The 15,000-nt window shown below is 39.3% G+C and overlaps 2 protein-coding genes and 1 long non-coding RNA gene across 3 annotated transcripts in view; all 3 read left to right on the top strand.

The window, feature by feature from the left end:
• Positions 1-1,584, top strand: part of LOC113030060 (polypeptide N-acetylgalactosaminyltransferase 10-like) — a 38,676-nt gene extending 37,092 nt beyond the window's left edge. The window contains exon 3 of the mRNA XM_026181121.1: positions 94-1,584. Coding sequence (XP_026036906.1) covers positions 94-281 — 188 coding nt within the window. The 3' untranslated portion in view covers positions 282-1,584. The remainder of the gene's footprint in view (positions 1-93) is intronic.
• The window catches only part of LOC113030056 (polypeptide N-acetylgalactosaminyltransferase 10-like), a 512,613-nt gene that overhangs the window by 418,393 nt on the left and 79,220 nt on the right, over positions 1-15,000 (top strand). The window lies entirely within an intron of this gene.
• The window catches only part of LOC113030061 (uncharacterized), a 7,200-nt gene continuing 6,964 nt past the window's right edge, over positions 14,765-15,000 (top strand). Inside the window, exon 1 of the long non-coding RNA XR_003273542.1 lies at positions 14,765-14,836. This is a non-coding gene — a long non-coding RNA (uncharacterized LOC113030061). The remainder of the gene's footprint in view (positions 14,837-15,000) is intronic.

Here is a 15,000-nt window from a genome sequence, read left to right as displayed (position 1 = left end):
GTCTAAAGCCACAAAGCTTGGAAACGACTTTTCTGCACCATCTGTTGTCATAACCTGCTCGCCATCGTGTGTGCCTCCTTCTGTCCCTCTCAGACCGAATCGCCCAGAACAGGAAGACTATCGTATGCCCGATGATTGATGTCATCGACCACGACAACTTTGGCTATGAAACACAGGCGGGCGACGCCATGCGAGGGGCGTTTGACTGGGAAATGTATTACAAGCGGATCCCGATCCCCACAGAGCTGCAGAAGGACGACCCCAGTGAACCCTTTGAGTGAGTGACTCTGATACTTGGTTAGGGATTTTTTTTATTTTTATACCCATTATCTGATTGTGCCATGACTAAATGCATGCATCTGTTCCATGGGTGACCCCAGTGGGACTTAAAGCTTTTCAACTGGGTTTGTCTGAGCTGTGCACCTCTGAATGATTTACACCACACCGTGTTTATTCACTGAAGGTCTTTGTTGGCACTGCTATGCTCATACACGCGTTTACACCTGAGTGTTGCATAGGATGGATACTAAAGCACTCGACTACTGCCCCATTAAGCTGCAAAACATGAAAATGAATTCCATTTCCAAAGTGGATAAATGCCAAAATCCCAGTCTTACATTCCAGAGTGTACAGAGAAATGGAAGCTTTCTCGGATTTCAATGAACGAGTGTGGCGGTGAAGTGAAGCTGCCAGCTCGCTGTCTTAAATGTTGTCTCTGATTTTTAATGCCAGTACAATATCTATATCAAAAGCTATGTCATTATAAAAGACTGATTATGTTGCAGCACTGAACTATGACTTACTTGGTTTTTCTTGTCAGGTAGGGTTTATGAGTGGGAAAAGAGCGACATTCAGCTATTTTTATATTATTTTGCTACTTCAGTTAGGGCAGAGCTCTTCAAGGAATTACTTAACCTTTACTTTTAGCTGCTATTGTATTAGCTTTTATGCAGCAATAGCTTAAAAACAGATCTATGTAGATCTGTGAGTTCTAGAGTTAAAACAATTTAGAGATCGGTGGATATTTAGGTCATTTCACAGTCACCTCATGTTTTATACAGCATGACAATTCCAAAAAATGCAGTTTGTCAAATGGCCTCAAACTAAGTCAAACTCTAGCTAATAAGACGAAACTTTATAAAAATGAAATGGGAAGTGATTCATTTATTTATTTTTCTAACTCAGCCATATAGAGATATTGAGAGACGGGTGCCTTCGCTGGGCTGCAGCTCAGCTTATTCAAGTCATTAGGTCCACTTCCAACAAACACAGTTGGAAGTGGACCTTCCAACTGCGTTTGTGCTATTTGGAGCATTTGTAATGCAGTTGTCTGGCAAATCATGTGGCCCACTGTGTGGTTAATTGTACTAAAAACCCACTGAAAATGTCTATGCTTCAGGTTTGGTGAGTGAAATTCTACCCAATTATTTGTACCTGCAGTAATTAGCAGGTATTGGTGTCTGTGTTGGACCCATGTGGTGCCTGGGTGCTCTTTGCACTAATTGACATTGCTAGCTTAGATGATAACTGGCACTCGACTAGGGCTGGGCCATATCATACTGTTCACGGTAATACCGGTATAATGTTGGGCAAAGATAAGAAAATGAAATATCGCGATAGAATATGGGTAAAACGCGCAGGCGCAGTGCCTTTGTTTTCATACGCACATGGCGGAAAAAGCATGGCGGCGATGGAGAATGAGAAGGGCGAAAGTGGATCGTTGAATGAAACGGATGAACCAGAATTGGTTTGTAAAAATGCTCCAACTTCAGTGGTGTGGAACTGGTTTAGCTTTCGTCCGTCAGATACACAACAAAGCACTATTTTTGGTAGAGCATGCTAGCGGTCCGTTGTTGTTACCGTATTTTTTTTGGAAAATACGGCGCACTTAAAATCAATCCTTTAATTTTTCTGAAAATCGACAGTGCCCCTTATAATCCCGTGTGCCTTATGTATGACTTCTGGTTGTGTTTACTGACCTCGAAACGATTTTATGTACACGGCGCTCAAAAATCTGTCAAATGTTTCAGTACGACTTTGCTGAGCTACGAAGCCACACCGCGGCGTAATTGTCGGAGCATTACGGCTGTCATAGGCAGGCGCCTCGCGGAGTGATACGTACTGTGCTTCAACATAATGTTACCGTATTGTGTGTGTATAACCTCTTTTTAAGTTTTGTGCATATTACACATGGTTATGCTGAGGATATGTCGGCCAGTTTCCACTGGAAACGCCTTTTGGTTAAACTGTCAGCAAGGAATTTGCATTTGCACTGTTACATTTTTATATAACTTTAATGCACATAAAAAAAAAAACAGCTGCTTGTTTAAGTGAAAATACATTGATGTTTTTTGTTTTGTTTTTGTTTTTTGCACCAATAAAGTTGAGGAGTTGTAAAGTATTTTGTCTAGTGTGAATTATATCGTCAGTTATATCGTTATCGCAAATTTTCAAATGTATATCGTGATAAATATTTTTGGTCATATCGCCCTGCTCTACACTCGACCCTCTCCCTTAAAAGCAGGATCCTAAAAAAAACAAACAAAAAACATATTGGTGATGACCACGATGCTGAAAGTGAACATCACAACCCAATGAGTGACATCATTGTGACTACAGTTGTCCCTCATATGGAGTTTTTTTAAATTGTTTATGTTGACGTTTCAAGCTGTTGGTTGGACAGAATGAGCTGAGACATTTTTGTGTGTGTGTTGTTATTTTTTGATAATTTGTGAGTCTCTTGTTTAAATGATTGGCTGCACATGTAGTTAACCATTTGAGTGTTGTCTATAAAGTTTCTTTTAAACAAAGATCAGTCACAGATTAATGTGTTTACAGTGTCATTGGATATTATTGGAATGTTTTGACCTTACAATATAAAGTGCCTTGAGGCCACTTTTGTTGAATTGATTCCCCGGCAACACTGCCTCTCTGCAAAGAAGCCTAATAGGTTTTTGCCATACTTTCTTCCCCTTTCTGTACCTTTTAAGTAATGGACGCTGAAATAAATAAATAAATAACCAAATAACTGCATGGGATGCCAAACACTCCATTTGTGAGCTTTGAGGGATTAGTTAGACATTTGTCTATGTTTGGATGCCAGAGAATATTTGACTATCCTGGGGAAATGCTGTAGGCATGATCAGGCGGTAATGCAGGAGGATAAGAAACTAAAGAAGAAATGAGCTGCAGAACAATCAGAATCAATCCTCATTTCGTGAATTAGTCTGCTCTTCTTACCCAATGAAATGACCTTCATCAGTGCAAATCCAATTTGAGTCGCAAAGATTTTCATTTTCACTCTGACATTGCAGCAGTGGAGAACGAGGCATGGTGGGCTGGCAAAATCCATCTCGGAGGTGTGCGTGCGTGTGTGTTTGAGGGTAATGGAGTATGATTTTTATCCCCGTCCTCATACCTCTGTCACTGTCCCTGTCCCTTTTGTTAATGCCATCAACACTCCCTTCATTTGTCTCTCCCCCCCTCGCTCTCTGTCTCTCTCTCTCTGCTTCTTTAAGTTTCATTTAGCAGTTAGCTCAGGCTAACAAGGTCAGTAGACTGAAATGGAGAATATCAACTTGAGCATTTGTAGTTTAATCTCAGTTGTTTGTTAGAAAGACCTGGACCATGCTGTCCTTTACCTCAAATACACCCAGAGATTCTGTTCCTTTGTAGGAATTGATACTTTGTCTGAGAAGATGGTCTAAAACGAGCAAACTTACCATTCATCAGTTGCAGTTAAAACAATAAATAAAAGTACAAAACTAACAGGACAATAAATATAATTTTCACAGGTCTGACAAATGCTGTTAACAACTTTGCCAAAATCAAATGTAACTTAAAGGTTATGAAATCATGATTTAATTTAAACATAATTGTTGTGGTATCATCAATCTGATTTACTCTGACAGCAGTCAAATGGGTACAGAGATTTTATATTCTGGCAAATGTACATGTTGAGCCCAGTACTTTACTTATGGTATTGCATTTTCTTGCTGCTTCTGGCCTGTTAAGGTCACTTTAGTCGATGCCGGTCAATATTAATTCAGTAGAGCTGCTCTGTGGCGGAGGGCTGAAGTCTGTACTGTGCAAATCCAATTTGCCATTTCCATTTCTATTGTGATTTTCTTTTATTGAAAAGAAATAAAGTTTAATGTTGACATGCGTAGGAAGGTAATTACAGGCATTCAGAGTGGTGGAATTTCCGTTCTCGTCTTTAAACACTACAGCAGTGTTTCGCAAACCCGGCTGGACAAATTTGTGGCCACCATCACACCGGTCGATGTTCAGCTTGCACTTCACAGTGTGGGTGAACAGGTAATCAAAAAGAGTCTGTATGGGGTCCTGGTACTAGCAGATGGTCTGCAGACTTTCACTGTGTGTGTGTTTGTGTCTGTTCAATATAAAGTAATGACATTTTTAAAGTAAATAGACTGTCCTGTCTGCACATGAGACTGGGACCCACGCTCTGGACAGATTGTTTTTAGTGTGCTACAACACTGAATTACGTTGACAAGGCGAAGACGGACCCACATTACAAAAGCAAAGAGGATCTTCGGTAGTGCTGGCTATCCACTTCATCCATCTTAAAAGGTTGACCGAGTCAGGTAAAGCATGAGATACTTAAAGACCTTTCAGGTAGTGATTGATCTGGAAATGGATCAGAATATATTTTTGTTTATTTTGTGGTTATTATCAAGAGATTGGGGTATTTTTGTCCCCCCTTTCTTGTACTTTATCCTCACTATAGAAGAACCATGTTATGGAGAGACACATTGACCCAAAAATAATGACGTTAACTGTGGTTCTGCACAGTTGCTACTCCTCTAAAAACCACAGTACTAAGAGCAGTGATGGGATTAACGGTGTTGCTTTTTTTCAGTAAGGAGTAATCTAAAGAATTACTATTCCTGTTGTTACAACGCCGTTACCGTTACTAACAAGAAAATGCGGTGCGGTCGCGTTACTATTTTTCAACAAACAGACGGTTGAAGCTGTGTTCAGCTTACTGCAGTTTATATCAGTTGCACGGAAGTAGCTGTTGCACGGAAGTAGCTGTAAGTAATCTGGGCGCTACAGCTTTAAGCAGCTGCGCGCGCTCCCGCGGGCGGCAATCACTGTCTGGTAGACGATCACTTTTTGGCACAACACCTGGGGCTAAAGGGGCAAAACAATCGCATGAGTGCTGCTGTTTGTCTGAGGAAGAATAAAGTAGTCGTGGTAAGCCAATCACATGACCACTTTAAGATGACAAAGCAACAAGGTGAGAGAGAGAGAGAGATAAAGACAGCAGAAAAAGAGAGAGAGCGAGTTTTGAGATGTGAGAGATTTGTGATGTTCAGCGTGTTTGGAGTGTGTAGTTACTGTGATGAAGATTTTGGGCGATATAATGCGTTTTTGTTAACACTTCATATAAATAGCTGTAACTTTTGATAGAAGACTCGGATACACATGTTTATGGCTTTATCTTATAGAACTCAAGGTCCCCGTGCTGGGAAAACAGGTTTGCAGCTGTTTGAGCTAAGATTTTCAAGTTATACACATAATGAAAACCTATACTTTGTTTCGGTCGAGTTCCCCATTCAAATGCATGTAACAGTGAGAAACGCACTGTCTTGGCGAAAGAAAGCGTTTTTGTACAACTTCATATAAATAGCTGTAACTTTTGATAGAAGACTCAGACAAACATGTTTATGGCTTTATCTTATAGAACTCAAGGTCCCCGTGCTGGGAAAACAGGATTTGCAGCTGTTTGAGCTAAGATTTCCAAGTTATACACATAATGAAAACCTATACTTTGTTTCGGTCGAGTTCCCCATTCAAATGCATGTAACAGTGAGAAACGCACTGTCTTGGCGAAAGAAAGCGTTTTTGTACAACTTCATATAAATAGCTGTAACTTTTGATAGAAGACTCAGACAAACATGTTTATGGCTTTATCTTATAGAACTCAAGGTCCCCGTGCTGGGAAAACAGGATTTGCAGCTGTTTGAGCTAAGATTTCCAAGTTATACACATAATGAAAACCTATACTTTGTTTCGGTCGAGTTCCCCATTCAAATGCATGTAACAGTGAGAAACGCACTGTCTTGGCGAAAGAAAGCGTTTTTGTACAACTTCATATAAATAGCTGTAACTTTTGATAGAAGACTCAGACAAACATGTTTATGGCTTTATCTTATAGAACTCAAGGTCCCCGTGCTGGGAAAACAGGTTTTGCAGCTGTTTGAGCTAAGATTTCCAAGTTATACACATAATGAAAACCTATACTTTGTTTCGGTCGAGTTCCCCATTCAAATGCATGTAACAGTGAGAAACGCACTGTCTTGGCGAAAGAAAGCGTTTTTGTACAACTTCATATAAATAGCTGTAACTTTTGATAGAAGACTCAGACAAACATGTTTATGGCTTTATCTTATAGAACTCAAGGTCCCCGTGCTGGGAAAACAGGTTTTGCAGCTGTTTGAGCTAAGATTTCCAAGTTATACACATAATGAAAACCTATACTTTGTTTCGGTCGAGTTCCCCATTCAAATGCATGTAACAGTGAGAAACGCACTGTCTTGGCGAAAGAAAGCGTTTTTGTACAACTTCATATAAATAGCTGTAACTTTTGATAGAAGACTCAGACAAACATGTTTATGGCTTTATCTTATAGAACTCAAGGTCCCCGTGCTGGGAAAACAGGTTTTGCAGCTGTTTGAGCTAAGATTTCCAAGTTATACACATAATGAAAACCTATACTTTGTTTCGGTCGAGTTCCCCATTCAAATGCATGTAACAGTGAGAAACGCACTGTCTTGGCGAAAGAAAGCGTTTTTGTACAACTTCATATAAATAGCTGTAACTTTTGATAGAAGACTCAGACAAACATGTTTATGGCTTTATCTTATAGAACTCAAGGTCCCCGTGCTGGGAAAACAGGTTTTGCAGCTGTTTGAGCTAAGATTTCCAAGTTATACACATAATGAAAACCTATACTTTGTTTCGGTCGAGTTCCCCATTCAAATGCATGTAACAGTGAGAAACGCACTGTCTTGGCGAAAGAAAGCGTTTTTGTACAACTTCATATAAATAGCTGTAACTTTTGATAGAAGACTCAGACAAACATGTTTATGGCTTTATCTTATAGAACTCAAGGTCCCCGTGCTGGGAAAACAGGTTTTGCAGCTGTTTGAGCTAAGATTTCCAAGTTATACACATAATGAAAACCTATACTTTGTTTCGGTCGAGTTCCCCATTCAAATGCATGTAACAGTGAGAAACGCACTGTCTTGGCGAAAGAAAGCGTTTTTGTACAACTTCATATAAATAGCTGTAACTTTTGATAGAAGACTCAGACAAACATGTTTATGGCTTTATCTTATAGAACTCAAGGTCCCCGTGCTGGGAAAACAGGATTTGCAGCTGTTTGAGCTAAGATTTCCAAGTTATACACATAATGAAAACCTATACTTTGTTTCGGTCGAGTTCCCCATTCAAATGCATGTAACAGTGAGAAACGCACTGTCTTGGCGAAAGAAAGCGTTTTTGTACAACTTCATATAAATAGCTGTAACTTTTGATAGAAGACTCAGACAAACATGTTTATGGCTTTATCTTATAGAACTCAAGGTCCCCGTGCTGGGAAAACAGGATTTGCAGCTGTTTGAGCTAAGATTTTCAAGTTATACACATAATGAAAACCTATACTTTGTTTCGGTCGAGTTCCCCATTCAAATGCATGTAACAGTGAGAAACGCACTGTCTTGGCGAAAGAAAGCGTTTTTGTACAACTTCATATAAATAGCTGTAACTTTTGATAGAAGACTCAGACAAACATGTTTATGGCTTTATCTTATAGAACTCAAGGTCCCCGTGCTGGGAAAACAGGTTTTGCAGCTGTTTGAGCTAAGATTTCCAAGTTATACACATAATGAAAACCTATACTTTGTTTCGGTCGAGTTCCCCATTCAAATGCATGTAACAGTGAGAAACGCACTGTCTTGGCGAAAGAAAGCGTTTTTGTACAACTTCATATAAATAGCTGTAACTTTTGATAGAAGACTCAGACAACATGTTTATGGCTTTATCTTATAGAACTCAAGGTCCCCGTGCTGGGAAAACAGGTTTTGCAGCTGTTTGAGCTAAGATTTCCAAGTTATACACATAATGAAAACCTATACTTTGTTTCGGTCGAGTTCCCCATTCAAATGCATGTAACAGTGAGAAACGCACTGTCTTGGCGAAAGAAAGCGTTTTTGTACAACTTCATATAAATAGCTGTAACTTTTGATAGAAGACTCAGACAAACATGTTTATGGCTTTATCTTATAGAACTCAAGGTCCCCGTGCTGGGAAAACAGGTTTTGCAGCTGTTTGAGCTAAGATTTCCAAGTTATACACATAATGAAAACCTATACTTTGTTTCGGTCGAGTTCCCCATTCAAATGCATGTAACAGTGAGAAACGCACTGTCTTGGCGAAAGAAAGCGTTTTTGTACAACTTCATATAAATAGCTGTAACTTTTGATAGAAGACTCAGACAAACATGTTTATGGCTTTATCTTATAGAACTCAAGGTCCCCGTGCTGGGAAAACAGGTTTTGCAGCTGTTTGAGCTAAGATTTCCAAGTTATACACATAATGAAAACCTATACTTTGTTTCGGTCGAGTTCCCCATTCAAATGCATGTAACAGTGAGAAACGCACTGTCTTGGCGAAAGAAAGCGTTTTTGTACAACTTCATATAAATAGCTGTAACTTTTGATAGAAGACTCAGACAAACATGTTTATGGCTTTATCTTATAGAACTCAAGGTCCCCGTGCTGGGAAAACAGGTTTTGCAGCTGTTTGAGCTAAGATTTCCAAGTTATACACATAATGAAAACCTATACTTTGTTTCGGTCGAGTTCCCCATTCAAATGCATGTAACAGTGAGAAACGCACTGTCTTGGCGAAAGAAAGCGTTTTTGTACAACTTCATATAAATAGCTGTAACTTTTGATAGAAGACTCAGACAAACATGTTTATGGCTTTATCTTATAGAACTCAAGGTCCCCGTGCTGGGAAAACAGGTTTTGCAGCTGTTTGAGCTAAGATTTCCAAGTTATACACATAATGAAAACCTATACTTTGTTTCGGTCGAGTTCCCCATTCAAATGCATGTAACAGTGAGAAACGCACTGTCTTGGCGAAAGAAAGCGTTTTTGTACAACTTCATATAAATAGCTGTAACTTTTGATAGAAGACTCAGACAAACATGTTTATGGCTTTATCTTATAGAACTCAAGGTCCCCGTGCTGGGAAAACAGGATTTGCAGCTGTTTGAGCTAAGATTTCCAAGTTATACACATAATGAAAACCTATACTTTGTTTCGGTCGAGTTCCCCATTCAAATGCATGTAACAGTGAGAAACGCACTGTCTTGGCGAAAGAAAGCGTTTTTGTACAACTTCATATAAATAGCTGTAACTTTTGATAGAAGACTCAGACAAACATGTTTATGGCTTTATCTTATAGAACTCAAGGTCCCCGTGCTGGGAAAACAGGATTTGCAGCTGTTTGAGCTAAGATTTCCAAGTTATACACATAATGAAAACCTATACTTTGTTTCGGTCGAGTTCCCCATTCAAATGCATGTAACAGTGAGAAACGCACTGTCTTGGCGAAAGAAAGCGTTTTTGTACAACTTCATATAAATAGCTGTAACTTTTGATAGAAGACTCAGACAAACATGTTTATGGCTTTATCTTATAGAACTCAAGGTCCCCGTGCTGGGAAAACAGGTTTTGCAGCTGTTTGAGCTAAGATTTCCAAGTTATACACATAATGAAAACCTATACTTTGTTTCGGTCGAGTTCCCCATTCAAATGCATGTAACAGTGAGAAACGCACTGTCTTGGCGAAAGAAAGCGTTTTTGTACAACTTCATATAAATAGCTGTAACTTTTGATAGAAGACTCAGACAAACATGTTTATGGCTTTATCTTATAGAACTCAAGGTCCCCGTGCTGGGAAAACAGGTTTTGCAGCTGTTTGAGCTAAGATTTCCAAGTTATACACATAATGAAAACCTATACTTTGTTTCGGTCGAGTTCCCCATTCAAATGCATGTAACAGTGAGAAACGCACTGTCTTGGCGAAAGAAAGCGTTTTTGTACAACTTCATATAAATAGCTGTAACTTTTGATAGAAGACTCAGACAAACATGTTTATGGCTTTATCTTATAGAACTCAAGGTCCCCGTGCTGGGAAAACAGGTTTTGCAGCTGTTTGAGCTAAGATTTCCAAGTTATACACATAATGAAAACCTATACTTTGTTTCGGTCGAGTTCCCCATTCAAATGCATGTAACAGTGAGAAACGCACTGTCTTGGCGAAAGAAAGCGTTTTTGTACAACTTCATATAAATAGCTGTAACTTTTGATAGAAGACTCAGACAAACATGTTTATGGCTTTATCTTATAGAACTCAAGGTCCCCGTGCTGGGAAAACAGGTTTTGCAGCTGTTTGAGCTAAGATTTCCAAGTTATACACATAATGAAAACCTATACTTTGTTTCGGTCGAGTTCCCCATTCAAATGCATGTAACAGTGAGAAACGCACTGTCTTGGCGAAAGAAAGCGTTTTTGTACAACTTCATATAAATAGCTGTAACTTTTGATAGAAGACTCAGACAAACATGTTTATGGCTTTATCTTATAGAACTCAAGGTCCCCGTGCTGGGAAAACAGGTTTTGCAGCTGTTTGAGCTAAGATTTCCAAGTTATACACATAATGAAAACCTATACTTTGTTTCGGTCGAGTTCCCCATTCAAATGCATGTAACAGTGAGAAACGCACTGTCTTGGCGAAAGAAAGCGTTTTTGTACAACTTCATATAAATAGCTGTAACTTTTGATAGAAGACTCAGACAAACATGTTTATGGCTTTATCTTATAGAACTCAAGGTCCCCGTGCTGGGAAAACAGGTTTTGCAGCTGTTTGAGCTAAGATTTCCAAGTTATACACATAATGAAAACCTATACTTTGTTTCGGTCGAGTTCCCCATTCAAATGCATGTAACAGTGAGAAACGCACTGTCTTGGCGAAAGAAAGCGTTTTTGTACAACTTCATATAAATAGCTGTAACTTTTGATAGAAGACTCAGACAAACATGTTTATGGCTTTATCTTATAGAACTCAAGGTCCCCGTGCTGGGAAAACAGGTTTTGCAGCTGTTTGAGCTAAGATTTCCAAGTTATACACATAATGAAAACCTATACTTTGTTTCGGTCGAGTTCCCCATTCAAATGCATGTAACAGTGAGAAACGCACTGTCTTGGCGAAAGAAAGCGTTTTTGTACAACTTCATATAAATAGCTGTAACTTTTGATAGAAGACTCAGACAAACATGTTTATGGCTTTATCTTATAGAACTCAAGGTCCCCGTGCTGGGAAAACAGGTTTTGCAGCTGTTTGAGCTAAGATTTCCAAGTTATACACATAATGAAAACCTATACTTTGTTTCGGTCGAGTTCCCCATTCAAATGCATGTAACAGTGAGAAACGCACTGTCTTGGCGAAAGAAAGCGTTTTTGTACAACTTCATATAAATAGCTGTAACTTTTGATAGAAGACTCAGACAAACATGTTTATGGCTTTATCTTATAGAACTCAAGGTCCCCGTGCTGGGAAAACAGGTTTTGCAGCTGTTTGAGCTAAGATTTCCAAGTTATACACATAATGAAAACCTATACTTTGTTTCGGTCGAGTTCCCCATTCAAATGCATGTAACAGTGAGAAACGCACTGTCTTGGCGAAAGAAAGCGTTTTTGTACAACTTCATATAAATAGCTGTAACTTTTGATAGAAGACTCAGACAAACATGTTTATGGCTTTATCTTATAGAACTCAAGGTCCCCGTGCTGGGAAAACAGGTTTTGCAGCTGTTTGAGCTAAGATTTCCAAGTTATACACATAATGAAAACCTATACTTTGTTTCGGTCGAGTTCCCCATTCAAATGCATGTAACAGTGAGAAACGCACTGTCTTGGCGAAAGAAAGCGTTTTTGTACAACTTCATATAAATAGCTGTAACTTTTGATAGAAGACTCAGACAAACATGTTTATGGCTTTATCTTATAGAACTCAAGGTCCCCGTGCTGGGAAAACAGGTTTTGCAGCTGTTTGAGCTAAGATTTCCAAGTTATACACATAATGAAAACCTATACTTTGTTTCGGTCGAGTTCCCCATTCAAATGCATGTAACAGTGAGAAACGCACTGTCTTGGCGAAAGAAAGCGTTTTTGTACAACTTCATATAAATAGCTGTAACTTTTGATAGAAGACTCAGACAAACATGTTTATGGCTTTATCTTATAGAACTCAAGGTCCCCGTGCTGGGAAAACAGGATTTGCAGCTGTTTGAGCTAAGATTTCCAAGTTATACACATAATGAAAACCTATACTTTGTTTCGGTCGAGTTCCCCATTCAAATGCATGTAACAGTGAGAAACGCACTGTCTTGGCGAAAGAAAGCGTTTTTGTACAACTTCATATAAATAGCTGTAACTTTTGATAGAAGACTCAGACAAACATGTTTATGGCTTTATCTTATAGAACTCAAGGTCCCCGTGCTGGGAAAACAGGTTTTGCAGCTGTTTGAGCTAAGATTTCCAAGTTATACACATAATGAAAACCTATACTTTGTTTCGGTCGAGTTCCCCATTCAAATGCATGTAACAGTGAGAAACGCACTGTCTTGGCGAAAGAAAGCGTTTTTGTACAACTTCATATAAATAGCTGTAACTTTTGATAGAAGACTCAGACAAACATGTTTATGGCTTTATCTTATAGAACTCAAGGTCCCCGTGCTGGGAAAACAGGTTTTGCAGCTGTTTGAGCTAAGATTTCCAAGTTATACACATAATGAAAACCTATACTTTGTTTCGGTCGAGTTCCCCATTCAAATGCATGTAACAGTGAGAAACGCACTGTCTTGGCGAAAGAAAGCGTTTTTGTACAACTTCATATAAATAGCTGTAACTTTTGATAGAAGACTCAGACAAACATGTTTATGGCTTTATCTTATAGAACTCAAGGTCCCCGTGCTGGGAAAACAGGTTTTGCAGCTGTTTGAGCTAAGATTTCCAAGTTATACACATAATGAAAACCTATACTTTGTTTCGGTCGAGTTCCCCATTCAAATGCATGTAACAGTGAGAAACGCACTGTCTTGGCGAAAGAAAGCGTTTTTGTACAACTTCATATAAATAGCTGTAACTTTTGATAGAAGACTCAGACAAACATGTTTATGGCTTTATCTTATAGAACTCAAGGTCCCCGTGCTGGGAAAACAGGTTTTGCAGCTGTTTGAGCTAAGATTTCCAAGTTATACACATAATGAAAACCTATACTTTGTTTCGGTCGAGTTCCCCATTCAAATGCATGTAACAGTGAGAAACGCACTGTCTTGGCGAAAGAAAGCGTTTTTGTACAACTTCATATAAATAGCTGTAACTTTTGATAGAAGACTCAGACAAACATGTTTATGGCTTTATCTTATAGAACTCAAGGTCCCCGTGCTGGGAAAACAGGTTTTGCAGCTGTTTGAGCTAAGATTTCCAAGTTATACACATAATGAAAACCTATACTTTGTTTCGGTCGAGTTCCCCATTCAAATGCATGTAACAGTGAGAAACGCACTGTCTTGGCGAAAGAAAGCGTTTTTGTACAACTTCATATAAATAGCTGTAACTTTTGATAGAAGACTCAGACAAACATGTTTATGGCTTTATCTTATAGAACTCAAGGTCCCCGTGCTGGGAAAACAGGTTTTGCAGCTGTTTGAGCTAAGATTTCCAAGTTATACACATAATGAAAACCTATACTTTGTTTCGGTCGAGTTCCCCATTCAAATGCATGTAACAGTGAGAAACGCACTGTCTTGGCGAAAGAGATGCTGAAGGGACGTTACAGCTTGGCCAAGATAAGCAAAGTCCTTATGGCCATGGAAGAGGACAGCTGTCAGATTTCAAAGGAAGAAATCTTGACGAAATAAACATTGATCCACAAGGTAAGAAATGTGTTAATAAATTGTGTATTTAAAATCGGAAGTATTTCAAAAATCATGCAGTATTATGCAGATGGCGCATGAGGGATGAGAGCTCCCATTGGTGTAGAGTAGCTAAGACTGTGCGTCCGTAAGCACGGTGGATGATAAGTTCTGTTCTTCCACACTGTCTACAAATGTTTTTACTCATGAAAGGAGCTTCTTTCTGAGGAAAATTGGTAGGAGGCCTCAAATAGGAGACTGAAAAGGCTCATTTGTAAAAAGCCTTTTCAGGTCACGTGTGAAATGAAACCCACCTGGTGGATACATTTGTGTTCTACCAACTTTATGCAGACTGAAGAAACTCTCTGGCAGAGTAATAAACACTTTAACCTAAGAAGAAGTCAAATTGATGCAGTTTCTAGAAAACGTTATCTGGATGACTGACGACCTTCAGAACAAATACGTATACATGTATACAGAGCTTTAACTACTGCTATCCTCCTCTCCCTAACACCTATTGTGTGATACTTTGTAACATTGCTTAGGAGCAGTCTTAATGTTTTTTTTCCCAAATGGTTGCTGTGTTTCCAGAGAATGTAGCTGTTGACAGTGATGCATCAAACAGTGAAGATGAGGATAACACGAGTGTGACAGATGCTGCGTCATCTGCTGCGTCATCTGCTGCGTCATCTGCTGCGTCATCTGCTGCGTCATCTGCTGCGTCATCTGCTGCGTCACCTGCTGCGTCACCTGCTGCGTCACCTGCTGCGTCACCTGCTGCGTCACCTGCTGCGTCACTCTTATCGACAAAATCTTCAGGTATGTTGCTAACTTGGGGATTACTCTGCTGTTGCTAAAGTATTACCATTAACATAAGGGCTATTACAGGTTAAGAACAAGAAAAAGATACCAGATGTAGGTTGCAGTCATATCATGGATTCACGCTATAACTTGTCAGTCTCTGTCACAAATGCAGCTGTGGA

This window comes from Astatotilapia calliptera, chromosome 10, assembly GCF_900246225.1.
Source record: "Astatotilapia calliptera chromosome 10, fAstCal1.2, whole genome shotgun sequence".
Taxonomy (NCBI): domain Eukaryota; kingdom Metazoa; phylum Chordata; class Actinopteri; order Cichliformes; family Cichlidae; genus Astatotilapia; species Astatotilapia calliptera.
The sequence above is the reverse complement of the archived record's forward strand: the minus strand, read 5'-3'. Positions and strand labels throughout refer to the sequence as shown.